The 21,969-nt window shown below is 41.0% G+C and overlaps 1 protein-coding gene across 4 annotated transcripts in view; it reads right to left on the reverse strand.

Moving 5' to 3' along the window:
• Window positions 1–1,351: 1,351 nt before the first annotated feature.
• LOC121632102 (myosin-16) overlaps window positions 1,352–21,969 on the reverse strand; it is an 88,327-nt gene continuing 67,709 nt past the window's right edge. For all 4 annotated transcript variants that reach the window (XM_041973284.1, XM_041973285.1, XM_041973283.1 and 1 more), the window contains 16 exons: window positions 19,686–19,772; window positions 19,348–19,593; window positions 19,145–19,262; window positions 16,043–16,170; window positions 15,752–15,948; window positions 15,523–15,655; window positions 15,223–15,439; window positions 14,005–14,141; window positions 13,760–13,863; window positions 8,918–9,110; window positions 8,639–8,842; window positions 8,434–8,559; window positions 8,188–8,358; window positions 5,202–5,402; window positions 4,969–5,115; window positions 1,352–3,570 (listed from right to left, as the gene is read on the reverse strand). In XM_041973284.1, coding sequence (XP_041829218.1) covers window positions 3,418–3,570; window positions 4,969–5,115; window positions 5,202–5,402; window positions 8,188–8,358; window positions 8,434–8,559; window positions 8,639–8,842; window positions 8,918–9,110; window positions 13,760–13,863; window positions 14,005–14,141; window positions 15,223–15,439; window positions 15,523–15,655; window positions 15,752–15,948; window positions 16,043–16,170; window positions 19,145–19,262; window positions 19,348–19,593; window positions 19,686–19,772 — 2,562 coding nt within the window. In that variant the 3' untranslated portion in view covers window positions 1,352–3,417. The remainder of the gene's footprint in view (window positions 3,571–4,968; window positions 5,116–5,201; window positions 5,403–8,187; window positions 8,359–8,433; window positions 8,560–8,638; window positions 8,843–8,917; window positions 9,111–13,759; window positions 13,864–14,004; window positions 14,142–15,222; window positions 15,440–15,522; window positions 15,656–15,751; window positions 15,949–16,042; window positions 16,171–19,144; window positions 19,263–19,347; window positions 19,594–19,685; window positions 19,773–21,969) is intronic.

Below are 21,969 nucleotides of genomic sequence, written 5' to 3' on the forward strand. Positions count from 1 at the left end.
AAAAGGGGGGGAGTTTTACTAAATGTGTTTAGGCAACTGGTCATTTGGTTTAGAGTACTGGGTTTTGTGTTTTGGCAATAGAGAAAAACTGTAATAAGAGTTTAACATTAACAGGCTAACCAAGAGCCTGTAATGGCAGCTGTTAGCAGCACTACGGGGTGTTAGCTAACACCAGCAGATGCTAAGTCAGACTCACTTTTGATCATTTGTTTTGAAGTAAGAAAATAGTAAAAGTTTATAAATATGCACATGATGGCTATGTGATGTTCAAAGACCGAGAATTAATTTAATAGCTGCCAGAAATCAGGTGTTAACCTCCTCAAAACATTAAAAAGCACAACGGAGTGGCTAACTTTCTGCTAATATATTCTCTGATAGTAGACATCTGAGTACTGGGAAGACTTTCTTCTAACTGGCTAAAAGAAATTAAATCACAGCAATTTTATTGTTTAGCTATTTATCTAGCTAGCTAGAATGCTAACTTTCCTAGCTAAGTCTGAGCTAGCATTTTAAACATTCCTCACACATTAGTGCTTATGCTTTCGGTTTACAGATACACCCCACATCCAAACTTTGTGGTTACGATGCATGCCTGTTTAGAAATCCTTTGTGAAATTTAAATTAGTGCTTCAGTAGCTAAAACCTGTTGAGGTTTAGCGAACAGTCAGTCGCTGAGGTCTAAAATCACCAATCACCAATCTTCACGGAAATCTTAAAAACATTCTGATTGATTTTCTAGCTGTTTTGCATCATTCTCAATGAAATAAATAAATAAATAAAATCAGCTATTTGCACTTTATACCCTGATGATATAAAATGAACAAACTAAGTTGCTGTTCATATGAAAAGTGCTCTAAAAATCCCTTGTTATACATTTTATTACTAATAAAAATAAACTTTTTAATTGTGTTCAGGGGTCCTGATGTAAATATGAAATGTCTGTTTTGTTTAGAAAGGCAGTAAAGAATGTACTGAAAAGCGCAGTAAAAATACAAGGCATGTGGTACTGATATTTTAAATATAAAAATGTTTTCTATACAACAGAAACATCTCTTACGATATGCTTCATTATACAGGAACTGCATCACTTTAATTTGGTGTCTGTGCTGCTGCCTGCAGGAACAAAATACAAAAATGCTCTTTTACGACAACATCCTGTCCAGTATTACTGTTTAGTCTTTCTTTACCACTAAAAGGAAAGTTTTGAGATGTTTTTTGTACATTAATAGCTGCAGATCCACAGTTTGCATTAATAAAATTGTACATCTTATGCCATTAGATGCTGTTTCCTTGTTTGTTTTCCATCATCTGTAAGAAAGAGAAAAAGGAGGAAGAATTCAATGCAAAAAAAATTTAAAAGAAAGGAGTTTATTTCTTTTAACAAAAATGGTAAAAGTGAATTATTCGTTCAAGCCTTGGTTACACTTTCAGGTACTGATAATGAAAGTGTGGTAACGAGTGGAGACAGAGATAGTTTCAGATAAAACACTGAATTCACACTGATGGCACCTTAGTTACATGTTAGTATAGACTGATGAGTCATTTATAAGCTGTTAGTTAATGATGTATCAATCATTTATGTGCTCTGTATGCAGCTTGTGTCGGATAACGCTCCAGTTCACTGTGTTTCTGATAGTATTTGTCTGCACACGTTTACAGAAAGATAATACTGGAACACAGTATTTGTGCTGTAACAACTACAGAAAAACTTATTTTTTTAAAGTTGGGATTGGAAAATGTAATTCTCTTCAGAAATGTTCTGTTTAAAAACATCCAGAACAAACTTTCTAACCTACTTTCAGGCTACATTCACACTGCAGGTAAAAGCCAAATCTGACTTTCTTTTGCCCATATGTGACCCATATCTGTTTTCCAAGCAACCTCAGTCATGCCGCATTTTATCCAGCTTTTACGTCATTGAAGAGACGGACGTCATCATTTATGTGCATGTGGGTCACTTTAGAACCGTAGACTGATGGCGTTCACATTTAACTTCATCTTGACTAGAGCCCCTGTACAGGAGGCAGCATGTGATGCTAGAGTACAGAAGATGTTTGCAGACACCAGGAAGCATCAATGCTAACGTGTAGCATAGCAACATGACGGGGAGAAACTCGGCTAAAAGACTCTACCAACAGAAATGCCCACTTTAGAGCTTCTGCTGATTTTTCCACTTCAAGAAAACCTCACAAGGTGTCATATGACAGCAAAGACTTTGCTGGTTACAAAGACGTCTGTCTCACCACGGTGGGACAGAAACTCTGAGAGCTAGCAGCCAGAATCAGAAATCATGTCTAACTGGGATGAAAAGTTTGATTCCAGCTCTAAAATCTCTGCTAACGTGTTCTCCTGTGACTCTGCCTTGTTTGAAATGAATCATGAAGGTCCTGCTGGTTTCCATGGAGATGAAGGAGGTTTTATAGTGAAGGGTTCACTCTTCCTATCATAGACTATCTCAGGCTTCACTTCTTTCTGGACCCTCATGGTGTTTCTAAGGTGAATGTGGGGCTATCTCTGGACCCTCCTGACTCTGACCATTGATAGAGGCGTCCATCATCAACATCGGCCAAAGGCTTCCTGAGATATTCACCTGTGTAACACCTCTATTAAAACACCTTGAAAACTGCTCAGGTTTACTTTTTTAGCTTCTCATGTAGCACAGTTCCTCATCAGACATGACTTTACTTATTCCTAGATGAACTAAGCTGCTATCATCTGGTTTCCACTGAAAGCATTGTGGTTTTCTTTAAGGAAGAGATAACCATTTACATTTTCTGGTATGTTCCATCTGAATTTACTCTGGCACAGTAACACACATCTTGATTCTGACTCTTCTTCACCTCTCAGCTTTGTAGATGTGGAGGCAGGAAATGATCAGAGTTGAACATTAAGACCTGCAGCGCGAACGTAGCTTTACTAATGTGCTTGCCTGGTCTTTCACTTTAATACCGTGTTCATGTTGTATGAGAAAGACTTTTAATTGAGGTGAAGACATTAATGTTTAATCCTCCTTAGTGCAGCTGTGTGATGATATTTGCAGATGTGTCAAATTTTACTTCACAAATCTCCAAAAATGATCCAAACATAACAAGTTGTGAGTCAGACCAACACCTCCGCTCCGTCATAAATAACTAATGAACTAGTAAATGAGTTTTAGGTGGCTGGTGTTTAAATGCTACGCAACTTTTTTCAAATTCAATCTGTTTTAAAGTACAAATACTTCAGTGTGATTGGATATAAAAAAGGGGGAGGAAAGCTGGAATGTTTTCACAAGAAGAAGAGGAGACAGTTCGACAGGAATACACAGTTTTTACACAAACAGGTGATGCACATCTGGATGTGATGCTGCTCGCCGGGGCTTTGGGATGTTTCAGACTTCGCACTGCAGGACACGTGCAGGCATCACGGCCGCCTTCTTTAATCGATCATGAGCTTCTTGAGGGAGTTGAGATAAGCTGGGATGAGGGAGCTGACCGACTCGTTGTCGTCGTTAAGGATCTTCTCTCCTCGTCCCTCCGAGCCCGCGGAGCTGGGTGACCTGACCAGACCCGGGTACGGAGTGCTGTAACCCTGGTGGAAAACACACATCTTTCATCATCTACAAACAGGGATAAACAGGACTTCTGGGAGGGTATGGAGTGTGTTTTACATTCATCACTTATTTATTCTACATCTAAAAGAACGTATTTGATTAATTTATGGAATTATTTCTTTGAAAAAATAATAAACTGAGTTAAATTGGTGGATAAATACTGTAAACCTTTAGTTTGAGGGTTTAACGTTTCAGGTTTAAAAAATGAATCATGTTCCTTCTTAAACCTTGTTTAAATACTGTAAAAACCTGAACAACAATATGATTTATTTCAGTGTCATTATTATTTATTTAAAAACAACTAAAACAGAGAAGCAGTAAAAAACAAACTACAATGATAAAAGAAGGACAAATGGTTGCTGCTGTGTTTGGGGTCATCGTCCTGTTGCTTCAGATGTTGGACAGGTGGTCTCGTGTATCCAGAGCAGTTCTTGGTGCACTTGATGACTTCACGGTGTCCAGGTCCTGTAGCCCAGATCATGGCCCCGTCACCACCGTGCTGACGGCTGGTACGAGGGGTTTGTGCTGATTTGCTGCGTTTGGTTTGCAGACCATGGTCTGTCTAAAGGACATTTTCCCAGAAGTCTTGTAGTTTGTTCAGCTTTGCAAACCTAAGTCGTGCTGCCATATTGTTTCTGGAGAGAAGAGGTTTTCTCCTGCAACCCTAACAAACCAGGCATACTGGTTCAGTCTTTTTCTAACAGAACCGTCCTGAAATTTAGCATTTAACCTGCTAACTGAGGCCTGGAGAGTCTGAGATGTAGATCTTTTTTCCAGTTTCTTTGAGCCTCTCATAGTCTGACCTTGGGCTGAACTTGCTGGGACGTCCACTACTGGGGAGACGGGCAGCTGTCGTATGAGTCAACTTTCTCTTTGTAGAATGATGGACTCCAAATAGTTTAGGAATGACTTTATATTCCTTCTCAGAATGATGAGCAGATAAAATGGCTCCTTTTGGATCATTGCTGATGTCTTTCCTCCTTGACATTGTGGGATTTATAATACAGTGGTTGAATTTAAACTCAGATGCTGAAATAATGTCAGGCACAGTTAATATGTAAATGTTTGCATGTGTTATTTTCTGTGCTGTGTGTGAGATTAACACACCACACCGTCATATGTCAGTAACGTTATGTTTATGTTTTGGGGTCGTAAAGCCGATTCAACTCAAACAAACTCAGCTGATCCAGGAGGAAATAAAACTAATGAGACTTGTTACATCTGAACTCAGAAAACATCCACTTACCACCAGAGGAAGCTGTAAATATGGACGGCTCCATCTTACTGTGTTGGATCTTGACACGTAAAGCTGAATCAAAGTGAATCAGCAGAGGAACGTAATGAAGTTAAATAAAGATTGTACAGAAGTAACTTACGGAGGAGTATCCTTTCCCGAAGCTGCCTCTGCTCTTGGTCCTGATCTTAGTGAGCGCTGACTCAGCGATGTCAGCCCGCTCCTCAGCATCATCCAGCTCGTGGACGGTCTTCCTGTACTTGGCCAGGTTCATGTTGGCTTGTTCCTCCTGCAGCGACAGCAGCGAGCGGTCAGTGCACAGACAGGAAGTTACCTGCAGCTGGTGAAACACCTGCAGAGGACGGCGTGACCTACAGCCTCCTCCACTTGTCTCTTGTAGGCCTTCATCTTGTTCTGCAGCCTCTCCACCAGCTCCTGCATCCTCTGCTGGTTCTTCTGGTCCTCCTCGGACTGGAAAAGTAGCTCCTTCAGGCGGCGCTCGTTCTTCCGCAGCGTCTTCACCGTTTCGGCGTGCCGCTTCTGCTCCGAGTCCAGCTCCAGCTCCATCTCCTTCACCTGCACGAACAAACGTGACTGAGGCTTCACATGAAACCAGACAAAGATTCACGAGGGTGATGCTGCAGTTTTCTGTTCATCACCATTCATCAGTATAAAGACGTCTTCAGGAAATCTAAAGCTATGTTAGGTTATGTAGACAGGAGTCCTGGATCATGTCACCTGTTACTGTGCTTACCTTGTTACCTTTTGTTCATTTAGGCTAAAACATTACTTTACTGAAACTCAAATGTTTAAGAGCTACTACAGACTGTTTGAACCCACAAGTGGTAGCCATGGAGACAGAATCAGAGGGTCTGGTCTGGAGTTTAGGGATGATTGTAGCTGACAATCCAGTTAGTTTTATATACATGGCCCTTCAGAGCAGATCAGTAGCCAATCACAGGGCAGCAACTCAACACATCTGGTCATGTAAACATGGTGAAGGTAACTTACTGAAGTTCAAACTGAGCATCAGAATGAGGAAGAAAGAGGATTTAAGTGACTTTGAATGTGACATGGTTGCTGGTCTGAGTATTTACTGGGATTTTCACACACAGCCATCTCTAGGGTTTCCAGAGAACTGTCTGAAGAAGAGAAAATACCCAGAAAAGAAAGTGATGCACCACCAACCAGGAGGAGGAAGATCTCTGCTGTCCGGAGATATTCATGGCCGGAGGTCCTTGTAGGAGCCATTTACTTTTACTTTGTTCACAGAATTTTATAAAAAAAAATACACATGTATGAAAACATTCAAAGAGACTTATAAAATAAGTAGTGCTGGGCGCGTTAATCGCTTTATTAACGCAATGCTTTATTAACGCAAAGCTTTATTAATGCAACGCTTTATTAACGCCTTTAATTCTTTTAATCGCGCATTAAGTTTTTTTTTTTTTTTGCTGGCCGCTGGCTTTGATGACAGAAACATGGCCTCCATGTAATCAGGAAAGAGCGGGTTTATTAAAATGAAGAGACGTTTTCTGTCCCGAACTTAAGAAAGAAGAAGAACCGACGTTTCTCTTTGTACCTCAAAACCCATGCAGATGGACAGAACATCATGATTTTTGGACGAGAAACTGCTCCCAAAAGACAACGAGAAACTTTTTATTTATTTATTTTTTAATAAACACGGTTTTAATTTATGCAAGACAGCAAAGGTAAGACATGCTTTCTGACTTCTACAAACGTAAAGCATAAATTGGGTCTTCTGTCTCTGGTTCGGTGAATCTTGGTCATAGCGACATGAAACTTCCAGCTGTGGAATCTATGTGATGTGAGCTTTCAGTAGAGGAGTCGTTTGTTCGTGTTCATGAGGAAACATCATCTGTGTTTACATATTTTTTGGACTTTGTGTACCTGGTACCTGGAATTATTTGTTGTCTTAACTGTGTTTGTTGGTGATAGAAATGGTTTTACTGAGCTGGTAGCTGAGATTCTAGACTTTCTGTGGATACCACACATGTTTATAGTTACATCTACAGACCTGACGTTACACCCGGAAACGAGATGTTAACCCCTTAACTCCCGGTAGCGGAGGCTGAAAATTAAAGTTTAGAGAAATTATAGGCCAAAAATCTGGATAATGAACCAGTGAAGCTGCATGGATGGAAGTTATTGTGCATATTGTGAATATTTCTCTCTCCTCACCATCTAGAAGCTGTGAGATTCTCATCCTGCTTTCTGTCTGTTCACCTGATGCTGATATTCATCACATATTGTTCCTTCTGTGTTTAGAAGGAAGCAGCTTCACAGCTTTAAATTCATCCTGCTGACTTTTTACCTTTTAGTTAGTAAATCCTGAACAGTTCATCCTTCTTTCTCATAAATATTTGATTTTATAAATATATATGAAGAAATATTTTAACTGTTTAAAGAGAAAACTGCTGCTAAACCTGTTTATGTGTTTAGTGCAGGGGTCTGCAGCCTTTTCAATCCAAAGAGCCATTTTTCCCCCAGCCAGCTAAATAAAACTACTTTAGAGACGCAAATGTTACCAGACTTTTCAAAAAGGCAACTTAATATATATTTTTAATGAAGAGCCACCATAGTATATTTGTTATTTTTGAAGAACCACGTTTTTATTTCCATTTTTAGGTTTTAAAATCAAGAAAAACATAAACCTTTATAAAAAAAAAAGAGGATCAACAGTTATTCAAAGGGATGCAGATATTTGTGGAAAATTATGTAAATAAAAAAAAAAAGTCCCTGGTTTCCAACCCTAATGACAAGAAAGATAGATTTAAAAAATATTTTAGCCACATATTTAGAGACATTGTGGAAGGTCCAGAGAGACACTTGTGGCTCCAGAGTTGCAGGCTGGAGACCCCTGATGTTTGTAAACCAAAACTTACTTCATTTTCTTTATAAAGCTGTAAGCCTTTTTTTAAAGGAAAGAGACATTTTGCGCCTAACAATGCGATTAATCGCGATTAAAAAATTTAATTGTTGCTCAGCACTAAAAATAAGCATTTGTTATTATAGAAAACAAGAGCGGGACGGAAAAGCATATGCATAAGATATCAGCTAGTTATTTATTTAACTTGGTTTATTTCTGTTTGTTTACTTGGAGAAAATCTTTTGTTATTTTGCTAAATTTCTTTGTTTTTGTTTAGCTATGTGACCTATTTGTGAGAAGTACATCTATAAATAAGATGCAGGGTGTAGGACCAGCATGCACTGGGTCGGGAACGTATGGTTTGGGGCAGTTAAGAATGGCCACATCAATCCTTTCATCCCAGAATATTCAGAATAATGTCTATCCTTCATTTACTATGTTGATAAGCGAGATAACTTCCTGTCTCCTAACCTTTCCCTCCAGCTTCTGGATGATCTTCTTTCCTCCTTTCAGAGCCATCTGTTCAGCCTCCTCCAGCCGACCGCTCATCTCTTTGATTTGGCCTTCCAGACCTTTCTTCACCCTCTCCAGGTGGAGTGTGTGCTCCTGCTCCAGGCGCAGCTCCTCTCCGACTCTGGCCAGCTGACAGAACACAAGCCTGATTTAAAGTGTGTGAAAGCGTTTAAAGGATTCTCATTCATGTAAAGAGTGTTTCACCTCACAGCCCGCCTTCTTGGCCTTGTCTGTGCATCCTCTCAGCTCTGCCTGCAGCTCCTCATGCTCCTGTTGCAGAGTCTGGAGATCCACCTCCAGTTTCCTCCTCCCGCTCAGAGCCAACTGGAACTGAACACACAGGAGCAAACATTAGGGAAATCTGTTTGGATGAGGATGACAGAAGAAGAAACTAGATCCCTGTGTGTACCTGGTTGTTCAGGTCGCTGTACTTCTCACTGGCCTCCTGCAGCTCCATCTCCAGGACCTTCCGGGCCCTCTCTGTGCTCTCCAGAGCCGACCGGGTTTCTTCGCCCTCGCTAACCAACAGAGCACAGCGGCGTTCCAGGGCCGCCTGCTCCTCCTTGCGCTCCTCATGGCCTCGCGACTCCTCCTCCAGCTGAACCTGCAGCTCCTGGGACAGAAGAGGACACACACTCTGAGTTTCAACTGCTTTAGTTTGATATACTGTGAGCTGAACAAGCTGAACCTTAATCTGCTGCTGCAACTTCTTGCTGGTCTTGTTGAGCTCTGCATTGCTCTTAGTGAGCAGGTCCACCTGCAGCTCCAGCTCGTTGATGTCACCCTCCAGTTTCTTCTTCACCTTCAGTCCCTCTGCTTTGCCTTTCACCTCCACATCCAGACTGGCCTGCAGGGACTCCAGCGCCCTCTGGTGGCTTTTTCTGAACAGATGGTGAAGAAAGGACATTTCACGACCAACATTATACATTGCCCATCCAAAAAAAAAAGTCACCACTTGAATTTAACTAAGCAAATAGGTAGGAGCCTCCCATTGGTTAATTACTGCATTGGTCATTGTCTTTCAGCTGCAACATGTTAATTAACCCCAACTAATGAAATTATTAGCTTTTTATTTCTTAAACAACCATATTAAAATGTTAGTCTGTTTAAGAAGAGTCAGATCATCGGCATCAAGCAAAGAAAACAACTAAGGAGAAGCAGAAACTGCTAAGTCTGGGTTAAGAACTGTCCAGCACACTATTGAAAACGGGAAGGATAGTCAGGAACCATTGCCTTCCAGGAACAAATATGGCCGGAAAAAACCCTGAATGATCGTGACCCACCAGTGGAACACAGGCCTACGTTTAATAGTGAAAGTAAGAACATTTCCACAAGAACAATGTGAAGGAAACTCAGGGGATTGGGACTGATCAGCTGTGCAGCCATGAGAAAACCACTAATCAGTGAGACTAACTGGAGAAAAATGTTTCAGTTTGCTAGGGAGCATAAAGACTGGACTCTGGAGCAATGGAAGAAGGTCATGTGGTCTGATGAGTCCAGATCTAGTCTATGATCTGGGGTTGCTGCAGTTGGTCAGGTCTAGGTTCAGCAACATCAAGTACCCAAAGATTGACATCAGCTAACTACCTGGATATACTGAAAGAGCAGGTTATTCCATCTTCCCTGATGGCACGGCCATATTACAAGATAACAACACCAGGATTCAATGGGCTCAGATTGTGAAAGAGTGGTTCAGGGAACAGGAGACCTCATTTTCACACATGGATTGGCCACACAGAGTCCAGACCTGAACCCCATGGAGAATCTTTGGGATGTGATGGAGAAGGCTTTGCACAGTGGTCGGACTCCCATCATCAATATAAGATCTTGGACTAGAATTAATGCAACTCTGGATAGAAATAAATCTTGTGACATTGCAAAAGCTTATTGAAACAATGACACAGCAACTGGTGCTGGAATCCGGCTAAAGGAGGTCAAACTAAATATTAGGGTGACTTCTTTTGGACAGGCAGTGCACCTTAATTTGAAAGGAACAGCAGCTCCTGTTTTACCTTTAAGAGTTTTATGCAGTCCCTTTGTTGGGCAGCATGAAAAGCAATTTATAAAAGCAAGTTATTATAAATACAGTATAAGAACCACATATTAACATGTTAAACATTTTGTTTGTTTGGGAGATGAAACAAACAAGAAATAACATGCAAACTTTAGTTATGTGTAGAGGTGTCAACTCAGCATGGAGTGGATGATGTGAAGACATTTTCCTCTTTCAAACAGAATCAACAACATTTCATAAGCTAATTACGCTGAAACGTTCTTATCCCATCAAGTTATATTTAGATTTACTGTAGCAGTTCTCTGTGTTGGTTACAACAGCTACATCCTTCTCAGTCCGATGGTTATAGTCAGAATTTCCACAAGGGGGGGTTCATTTAGATTATAAGTACAAATGAATGCATTTTACCCTGTCTGACCCAGGAAAAAGTATTTATGTACTGCCCTTCCACATTACTTGCATATTACTGTGTGATATGTCAGAATTGTTGTAGTACAAAATGCATCCACCAGGGACCAAAAGAAGTATCGAATTGTATATAACAGGGCTTTGAGCAACCATAAAGTGATGGAATAGGTCTCAGAAACTGTACGTATCAAATATGATACATTATGTGTTAAAGGATTAATCATACATGTTCCTTTAAATATATTTTATTTATATTTTTCATTAAAAGGCCAAACAAAATCAATAACAACTTTCTCTCAACACTTTCTTCTTCAGGAATGAACTAAGTAACTTACTAAGCAGCCTCATTCTTTACACCACCCAACCACGTTTGTTTTCCCTTTACACGTCACTTATTACATTTACTCCCCTTTCAGCTGCACTTTGTTCAGGCATTAGTGCATAAAAGACACCACATACGCTAAAGCAAGCATCCAGCCAGTGGATGGATGATATGTCATAGAAGAGTGTTCATGGGAAATGTAGTAATTTGCTTTATTCATCACAGTGATGGAAGCTCTGGCTTCCTTATAGAAGCTGGCTAAATGGCTCTTCATTTAGTATCATTTGGATTTTAGCCTAATTTTGAAATTATGAAGATTTTGTGTGTTGGTCATCTTTATTTTTTATCAGTGTTTTCATTAAATGATTATATTTATGTATTTTTAATTGAATTTAATTTAATTTAATTTAATTTAATTTAATTTAATTTAATTTAATTTAATTTAATTTAATTTAATTTAATTTAATACAGCTGTAAATGGATGGATGGATAAGTGAACAACTGAACCCAGAACCACAACAAATAAATAACATTATGACAGTTGAGATAAAGTCATAAATATTTTCATTTAATTAATTCTCCATTCAGGTTTTTAGCCTCCAATATCATAGAAATACCACTAATTGACTCAGTGAGAAGATTCCAGATTCACATATTAAACTGGGTGGATTTTCATTTAATTTATTTATTTATTTCTCACATGGCTATGCACAAGCAACACAAAATTTTACAAAAACAAATCAAAAACACATCTTAAGGCACAACCATGCTTGAAAAGGAGCAGGAAGAAGAATTTCCAGTCAAAGGCCGGGTAGGGATCCAGCGAAGACCGGCAAGAAAGTGGGTGGAGGTGTCTGCCTACTCGTGAATGAGCGATGGTGTCATCCCTCTCATGTTACGGTAAAGAAGAGAATTTGTGATCCGAATATTGAACTTCTTGCGGTGAGTTGTAGACCTTATTATCTTCCCCGTGAGTCATTGTTCAAGTGGTGTACATTCCCCCATCGGGGGATAGAAAGACTGCCACAGAAATTATTTCTAAAGTCACACACGACTTGCAGAGCTCTTCTCCTGATGCACTGTTTATCATTAACAGGGACTTCAACCACTGCTCTCTCTCCGCCACCCTCCCTTCCTTCAAACAAATGGTGAAATGTCCAACGAGGGGCGATAAAACCATTGACTTATTTTATACAAACATTAGGAAAAACGTCATTGTGAAGCGGCTCCCTCCACTTGGTCAATCGGATCACAACCTCATAAGCATTTCCTCGAGTTATGTTCCTACTGTTCGGAGGCAATCGATTACAACCAAATCTGTCCGCGTGTGGTCAGAAAACGCATGTGAAACTTTAAGAGGCTGCTTTGATTGTACTGACTGGACTATACTCTTGGACAGCAGTAATGATATAGACAGTATCACTGACGTAGTCACCTGCTACATACATTTGTGTGTTGAGTCTGTTATCCCTGTAAGCGTGTGAATGCTAACAACAAGCCTTGGGTAACAGGTTGCTATAAATCAGAAAATACTGGCATTTCTTAGCGGTGACAGAGACCAAATAAAAACTGCTCAGAGGGAGTTAAAAGCAAGCATTAGGGTAGGGAAACGGAAATATAAGGAAAAGGTTGAGGGTCGATGTCTAACAGCAACATTAAAGGTCTATGGAAAGGAATGACTGGTTGACTCTTAGACAGAACTGTCTCGATGACACAAGTCCAGCTATTGTCTTGAGTGTGGATGGTGTCCAACGGCAGCTGAAATGTCTCAATCCGAATAAATCAGCAGGCCCGGATGGTGTGCACCCACGCACTCTAAAAGTTTGTGCTGATCAGCTGTCAGCTATTCTGCATTATATCTTTTCTATGTCCTTGTCTACATCTAAAATTCCAGCCGTATGGAAAACATCATGTTTGAATGAACCAACATGAGAAGCTCTCTGTCTAACCTCAGACCCATAGCTCTGACCTCGCACATTATGAAATGCTTGGAAAGACTTGTTCTGGGTCATCTTAATAGTCAAGTCTCAGATTTTTAGATCCGTTGCAGTTTGCTTGTAGGAAAGGGGTGGGAGTGGACGATGCATTGCTTCACAACTTCTACAAGCATCTTGAAACCTCTGCTAGCTCAGTGAGAATTCTGTTTTCTAATTTTTCCAGCACTTTTAATACCATTCAGCCACATATTTTAGCCAGTAAGCTAATAGATTTTAAACTCCATAATAAAACTACTGCTTGGATTTTAAATAATCTTCTGTCCCGTCCTCAGTATGTCAAACTTGGTAATAAGCAAAAGTGTTGACATTGACAGTGTTCATGTCATGATGTTAGTCAGAAGTCTACATTGCTGTCTTTGCCTGTGGTCATGAACTTGGGTTAGTTGTAGCTGAAGTTCTCCGAACTGGTTTTCTCCAAATGGTCACCAGCGTAACTTACCGTAACTTAAGATCAGGTGAATAAATTTAGCAGTTAAACTGTGTGGTAATAAATTAAAAAGATTACCAGGAAAATATATTCGTATTTCTCTATATATAATCTAGGCGTCATTCCTTCACTCATTCTCTTGAAGTTGTTTAAGCAGCTGGAAAAGCTGATGGATGCAGAATTACACTGAACTTGTCTACATATTCCTTTAAAACAAGGTTAAAAGACTGAGACAGCATTAAACAACCTGCTGCTGGGAGAAGTTGACCACCTGCCACCCACTGTCAGGTAACTGTTTATCATCGTCCTGTAACTTTGCAAAGATTGGTGGTGGACAGTGAGTTCTCTTGAGGATGAGTTACCTGGCAGCTTCCATCTCTTCCTCCTTCTCTTGAAGTCTGCGCTCCAGGTCTCCTTTAGCCTGAGATAACTCCAGCTGCAGCCTCAGCACCTTGGTCTCCTCTGCCTGGCAAAAGAGGTGCAAGGAAAAGACAAAAAGAGAAAGAATAAAAACAAGAAAATCTGGGTGTGAGTAAAAAAACTAAATGCACACTTTGCTTCATATATGACAACAAATAAACATGTCTACTAAAGTCATGCTGTGTACCTCCAAAGCTGCCTCAGATTCCTCCAGTGAGGCCTGCAGCTCTTCTTTCTCCATCTCGATCTTCTTTTTGGCTTTCTGGAGCTCATGGACACTCTTCCCTCCATCTGAGAGCTGGTCCGTTAGGTCAGCTACCTCCTCTGTGGGACATAGAAGCTAGCTGAGTCATGGCTACTGTTAACCTTTATGGTCTTATGACTGAAAGTAATTCTAAGGATCAACTCCAGACCTGCAGGAGGCAGTGATGCACCTCTAAGCTAGTTGAAAATCCTCATAAACCGCATAAAAAGCAGCAGGAGAAGAAGAAGCAGTAAGGATTTTTATAGAGCTCGCAAGTGAGAGGCGCTAAGCATTGTGGGTAAAAGCAGCACGAAACTGGATCTTTCTCATTTCTTTACTAAAATGTCTTACTGTGAGCACCAACGTTACTTCTTTATTTAACTTTTGGAAAAATAGCAATATGCGAAGAAGCTGCTGTCATAGTCGTTCTGACGACGGCAAAGCTAAACATGTCAACAAATGTGTTGCTATCGTTTCCTACATGGAAGAAAAAGGCATTGTATGGCATGGATTGCAGCTGTAAGACAGCCAAAAAAAATCACCTCTGACAAGAAAATCCCAGCATGCATGATGGTGTGCTCATAATAATTACTCCCAAATAGTAAATCACAGGGTGGTGATGGTAGAGATGTGTTGTTGTAGCTTGCAGCAATGGATCATAACACAACCACAGACGCTTTGCATGAAGAGCTGAGAGTGACGTTATGTAGAGATTCCTATTTGACATAGATTTTAACAAATACTAGTATCTTTTTAGTCGGTGCATATGCTAATATTTATATGTTGCACCTGACTTGTTTAACTGTTTTAGGGATAAAGTAGATAAAATTGGCATAGGCTACCTATTAAGCCTTTCAGCATAGTACAGCAAGAATAAAACATATCATCATCTTGTGAACAGCCCTGTTCCTGAAAAATGGGATTCCCAAATCCGGATAGCTTTTATGCAGATTCAATTTTTTGAACAATCGGCCGGCTGTGCTGCCCTGGAGGAGGACAGCCAGGGCTGATCGTTATCCACTAAACATGTCAGCTGGGTTAAAATAAAGTCTACAAATAACTTCTATAATGTGTGTGTCTGCTGCTGTCGCAGAGGTGTGCCAGCTGAGAGTATCTGAGTTGCTACGATGAAGTGTAAAAGACTTGTATGTGTTGTCATACCCTGGAAGGCCTTGTTCTCCCTTCGTAAAGCCTCCAGTTGCTCCAAAGACTCTTCATGAGCCGTTTTGAGTTTGAAGAGTTCTCCAGCATGTAGCCGGCTCTCCTTCTGGCAGCCCTCCACCTCAGCCACCAGCTCCTCACACTTCTGCTTCCAGTCTCCAAGCTGCTTCTCCAGGACTCGCTGCTTCTTATCGAGAGCCTGACCACAGCTACTGGCCTGAAGCAGGTAACGTGCTATGACTACAGGGATGCAGCTTATGTCAAGGTAATATACATTTTATAGAGAGTCTCCTACTCTACCTTCTCTAGGTCCACGCAGAGCTCCTCCACCTCTCCCTGCAGCCTCTGCTTGGTTTTTTCCAGTGAGGAGCATTTGGCCTGGGTGGCCTCTGTGGCCTCCTCAGCCTCCTGAAGCCTGACTGCCAGCTTCTTCCTGTGACACACACATTGTTGAGTCAGCATCATAAACCTTTTCAATGCATTGCATCATGTCAAATGAGGCACACAGTTCAGTATCAACACCACACACTTTGCCTCCTCCAGTTCATCTGCGTGCTGGATGGCCTCTGCCTCATGTTTGGTCCTCCAGTGCGTCGCCTCGCTGTTGAGTTTGGAAACAAGGCGCTGCATTTCCTGTTTGCTCTCCTGCTCCTCCTCCAGCTGTTCCTTCAGCACATCACACTCCTGCTGCGCTGAGCTCAGACTGTTGCTGATGGCCTGCTTAGACTGCCGTCATTCCCATACACACACAAGTCAATATATTTACTTTGTTTGATAAAACCACCTGGACCATGCATTGTTTCATATTTAAAACACCAACCTTAACTTCCTCATCCAGCTGCTTTTTCAGTTCCTCCAGCTGGGACTGGAGCAGAGTCTTGGAGCGAGTCAGATGGCTCACTCTGGTCCCTGCCTCCTCCATCTGCCGGCTCACGTCCGCATTATCAGCTAGCATTACAGGACACACAGCAGCACTGATTAGCGATACTCTGTAGCATGCAGCAGTAGAAAAACAAGCAATGTGATTAATTAGCTACAAAAGGAGCAGATGTGGTCTGGGTCATGTACAGTACATTGATATGAGGTATTAAATAGCAAGGACATCTGAGGACGTTATCTTAGGGGAACTGAATCATCTTCCAGTAAATTGCTGTCATATCTGTGTGTCTTTCATTGTTTCTGTCAAGAATGAACATGCACTGTCTCACAAAGTGGAACAAAGTAGCTCAGTCTTCTTAGAAAAAAACAATTTGAGAGAAAACTTTGTTTGCAAACTCTTAGCATGATCCCAGCTCCCCTTAAAGATGCAATACACAATTTTCTAACCCTAAAACTCTGCGTGTCTGACTTGTTTGATGGCACAGTGACATGTATTATGTGCATTTCTGGACATGTTGCTGCCCAGCAGCATCCTGAGCCTGTAAAACCACACTATAGACTCTTTCTAAAAAAACCATGAGGACACTACACAGAAGTGGTGGAGAGTGTTCTGACTGGTAACATCTCCCAGTGGTAAGGTAACAGTGCTGGTCATGACTGGCGGGCCCTGCTAAGGGTGCTGAGGTCTGCAGAGTGTACAACACTCCCCACCCTCCAGGACATCTTAATGAGGAGAACAGCCAGAGCGATCAGGATCATGAGAGACCATCCTAACAGAGGGTCTGTTCGAGTGGCTGCGCTCTGCCCGGCACTGAAGGCTCATTAAGGCGAACGCAGAGACTCGGGATGAGCTTCTGTAGTGACACTGGCCAGTGTCCTACCTTCTGCTGGAAAAACAGTCATTTACTCATATCACTTTACTAAGGTTTATATTTTGCACACTAACATTTATTACCGTGTTGTTTTTGTTTTTTTACAAGTGATAAATGGGTGTGACGCTTCGTGATGTTGTAGCTGAGTTTCACTTTATGCACCGCATCATACGCTAGCAAACACATACGCTAGTAACACAACGGCCACTTTGAAAATACACCATGGCTGATTCAGCAAAGAAACTTAAGAAGACATTATTGAAGGATGAGAGGAAAAGAAAGAGAGAAAAGGACAACACAAGAGATAAGACAAGAGTCAAGATAAGACACTTTTACTGGCTGGAGAGAGCTCACAGTACAGTACAGGATGCAAGTTGGATGCTAGATTAGCCGTCGTTAGGAGAGACATCACTGAGAAAATATACAAAAGTTATGTAGTGCATCTATAAGATATTACTGGGTTGCATTATGGGATAGATCTTGCATATAAAAAGCCATACACATGGTTGACCTAACCCTCGAAGTCCTTCTAAGTCCTCCATAACTTTTAGGAGAGCGTTTTTAGGAAACTAACGTACTTTTTTAATCTTTTCATAAATGTTTAAGTAATTTCCAATGAAGCGAAAAGGCATAAACTGACCTAGGAGCTGAATGAAGGGATGTGCTTGACCTTGCTGTTATTAATAACATCATGGGTGGGTACGGTTGGTCAGTTGGTTGGATGTTAAGCACATTTATACTCCCTTACGTTTCAGACACTCATATGTCGCCACCCTTATACTTCCATGCAGCTTTTCCATGGTTAAGTCAATTCATCCACTAGTGGGCAGTGCTAAGTTCAGAGTTCACTTCCACAAGCTGACATCAGTTTCAGAGACCCCGTTTGGAGGTGGTAATGCATTGCTATAAAATTGTTTACAGCTACCCAACATGCTTGACACACTCATACAGACTTTCTTCAAAATCTCCTGTCATCCCTACAGTTGCTGTCCTTGACATCTTCTTCTTCTTGTTCCTTTTCTTCTCTGGTTTATTCCTTTCCTTGGTCGCATGTCAGCTATACTGCTCTACACTGTCTCCCATGGTTCTGGCGGTATTGTTCAGGTGTTTTATTGTTTTGCTGCATCCAACGACGGATCTGCAAGGTCCCTGATAACAGACCAAATTATGCGCGAAAACGACGCAGGAAACGGAGAAGTGTGCACCTGCATATCCATCTTCTCATAGAACTTAAATTGGCCTTAAATCTTGTCTGTAGTTGGTAATTGAATGAGTTAAATGTGGGTGCACCAGCTACAACAAGTCGATCAAGTCAATGCCTGATTGATTGATTCTGGGTGCCCAGAATCAATCCAGTAACCATTAGGGGACAAATCTGTAGGTATAAACACATGGAAGGATGAGATTACATTATGGCCTTTGTTCCAACAACGGGTGTGGGTTGGGTTGGGGCGGTTAGGGTGCAGATAGGGTTTGTAAACTGTAATCTCGTTGCGTTCCCACAGCCAACCGTAAGCTTATTTGAGAGGTGGAGTATCATTTTGATAGCGATAGATGCCTCGGCTACATAACAGCATGGTCCTTAAAGTATAACCAAAACAAAACAAAGGAGGAGAATGACGATCATCCAACGGTTCTCTCTTCTTGGCAGTGCTTTCCTAACGCCATTTTAAATGGAGATTTAATCAACAAAAAGAAAATATTCTGTTCTTAACAATGAGCCGTTCTTACTTTGTTTTTATGAAAGGCTGAAAGGATTGCAGTGTGTCAAGCTCCACCCTTTTGGGATGGACTGATTAGATTTGTCCCCAACGGAAGGGTCCCAAAAAAAGTAGGTTGGATTTGGTTGGATATCATGGTACCCTTACCAGTTTTTGCATGTGGAAATGCAAAAAAACTGCGTCCTGACCCGACCTGACCCGACCCAGCCCGCCCCTCCCTGCCCTGGCCTGCCCCGCCCCAACCTGCACCCATTAGTGGAAACAGGGCTTATATTTTAGGCTGTGCTGAGACAGTTTATTTTTTCTTTAGGATTGTCAGGCTCTAGTGACTTTATTTGACAGTAGTTTGACAGGAAAGGGGGTCAGAAAACACGAGAATGACATGCAGCAAAGGGCCCCAGGATTTCAGAAAATGAGAGGTGCTGAGACTGAGATAAAACATCGGTGTACCTGTGAGTCTGTTCTTTGCTACACTGAGTTCAGTAAGTGTCCTCTGCAGCTCGTCTCCTCTCCTGTTGGCCTCAACCAGTTGCTCCTCCATTTTCTTCATCTGGGTGTCTGATGACATCTGTGGCACATGAAATACAGAAAAGTTGTTAGCTTGTTTAAAAGGAAAGAAGCTACAAACTGTGCAGGTGGGCGAACTTTCTGACCTTGGCCTTCTGCAGACAGTCCAGTGATGCAGCCAGGTCATCCACCTCCATCCTCAGGCTCTGCTTCTCCTTCTCCAGCTTGACCCTGGTCCTCTGAAGAGCCTCACACTGTTCACTCAAGTCTGCCACCACCTCGCTGTGCCTCTTCCTCAACGACGAAGCCAGCGCTTCAGACTGGATGGAGAACTCCTCCAGGTCTCGTCTCAGACGCTGGAGCTCGGCTTCTCGCTTCTTGTTCACCTCCATCTGCTCATGACACAGAAGCTGCTGATGCTTGTTTTAATCTACCGATTTTCAGGATACTCAGTTTGTTTGGAGTGTGCGTATAGATAGTTAACCTGTGAAGCCGTGACCCCTCCTGCCTCCTCAAGCCGGTCTGTGAGATCGTCCAGTTCTCTGGTGAGGTCTGCTCTCTGCTTCTCCACCTGTCAAACACACCACGTCAAAAGGTGACATAAAAACTTATTGTGCAGAACTTAATACTTAATGGGTGGAAGTTCTTCTGCGTTTCAGCCATTCAGGTTAGCCACTAAAACTGTCCCACCAGAACAGACAGGATATTTAACCAGCGGGGAATCAACATGATTGACAGCCCACAAAAGGAAGCGTTGTTTACTGAGGTTTAAGGTCAGTAAAGTGGTCTCCAATCTGCAGGGGGTAACCTGCTGCCACACAGTCCAAATATTATCTTTAAGCTCCTGTTTCCTGCACATACTCCTTTTTATCACTAAACCTCCTATAAGAAGGAGCCGTGCTGCTTCTTGTTGAGATTTTTGATGTGATGCTGGACTTCGTTCCACAGAGAAATACACCAACAAAACAAAAAACAAAACAAATAATGAAAGACATATTACACACATGGGGTCAGTGTAACACGCCACACAACAGAATCAACACAATGTTGAGTCCCATGCAAGAATGCACTGGCCACCACTGGCCTACTTTTTAGATTTCCTTTTACCCTGCAAGCCTAAAAAACATCAAGGTCTCCTGGAAGTGACCATTTAATTAAATTTAACTAAAAAAAACAACTATAAAAGAAATTAGTTTCATTGCGGTTTTAGCCAGATCTTTTACTTGTTAGTCATCATTTTATTATTTTATTTCCCTATTTTTTTTAATAATTTAATTATCTTCAAACATTACAGTACATCTACTTTTCTACCTGTTTTTTTTTTTTTTTTTTAAAGAAATTTCTGGGATTTTTCATCAATGCTTCATCATGTAAACACTTATACGCTCTGAATGTAGTTTAGAATATCTTTATAATATCTTTATAATTTTAGTAAATTAGAGAGAGGATAGAACAGGGTGGGATTAGTTGTTTCTTCATACATGTTTTTATTATTTTTTATTTGTGCATAATTATTTTATAAAGCATCTTGTGCTTTAAATGATCCAGTTTTGTATGAAATGTGCTATAAAAATAAAGTCTGACTGATTAACTGATATGTAAGTATTAATCTGATTGGGCTACTCAAAAAAACAAAGCTTTTCTTTCTTTTTGCTCCGTTTTTCATCTCTACCAGCTAGTGAAAAATGATCTATCTGATTAATGCTACTCTATATTTGCCAGTTACTGCACTAATAAAGTTTCCATCCTGCTGTTTGGGTCAGGATTTCACAGCAAACCACATATGAACAGGTTTGACAGCTAGTGATTATTTTTATGGCTTTATTGGACACAGTATTAAATAAATAAAAAAAGAGAAAAAAGTGGAGACAGTTTGGAAAATAAAAAGAAAGTAAATAAAATGAGTAATTCTTACATTTAATTGACTTATTTCATTGCTACATTTGCACACATTCCCCCAAAAAGCTTTTTTTAATCACTTTTTATTACTGCCTTTCCTTCACATTTGATTGAATAATGACAAGTTTCAGGTTTGTACTGCAAACATGTTTTAGAGCATTCAGCAGAATGACATCTTCTATGGACTTTATTTTTTAAAAACTTTTCCAAAAATCCTCCAAAGAGGCCAAACAAAACCTCCCATCCTCTCCCTCAACCTTGTCTTTGTGGTTTTATTATTGTTTCACTAAAAAATTGATCAAACATCCCTGGAAGCAAAGTGTGATCTTGAAAGCAAAACAAGTTGCTTTAAAATACATCTATAATGCTACCATAACACAAGTGTACACTGAACGACCACTTTATTAGGTACACCTGATCAATCAAACACCTGATCAATCACCTAACACAAATAGCTAATCAGCCAGAAACGGAACATATCCAGTGAGCAGCAGTTGTCTGGACCAGGATGTCAGAGGTCAGAGGAGAATGGACAGACTGGTTGGAGATGATAGAAAGACAACAGGAAGTCCAATAAGCACTGGTTCCAACCAAGGTCTGCAGAACAGCATCACTGAACACACAACATGTCCAACCTTGAAGCAGATGGGCTACAGCAGCAGAAGACACACTGGGTGCCTGGTTTAACCAGCACAGTCTACCTGAGTAATGTTGCTGACCATGTCCATACTTTAATGACCACAGTGGAGCATCTTCTGATGCTACTTCCAGCAGGATAATGCACCATGTCACAAAGTTCAGATCATCTCCAACTCTCTCCTCTGGTGTAATAAAACTTGATGCCACCATGAAAACATAACATATGGCAA

This window comes from Melanotaenia boesemani, chromosome 21, assembly GCF_017639745.1.
Source record: "Melanotaenia boesemani isolate fMelBoe1 chromosome 21, fMelBoe1.pri, whole genome shotgun sequence".
Lineage (NCBI taxonomy): Eukaryota > Metazoa > Chordata > Actinopteri > Atheriniformes > Melanotaeniidae > Melanotaenia > Melanotaenia boesemani.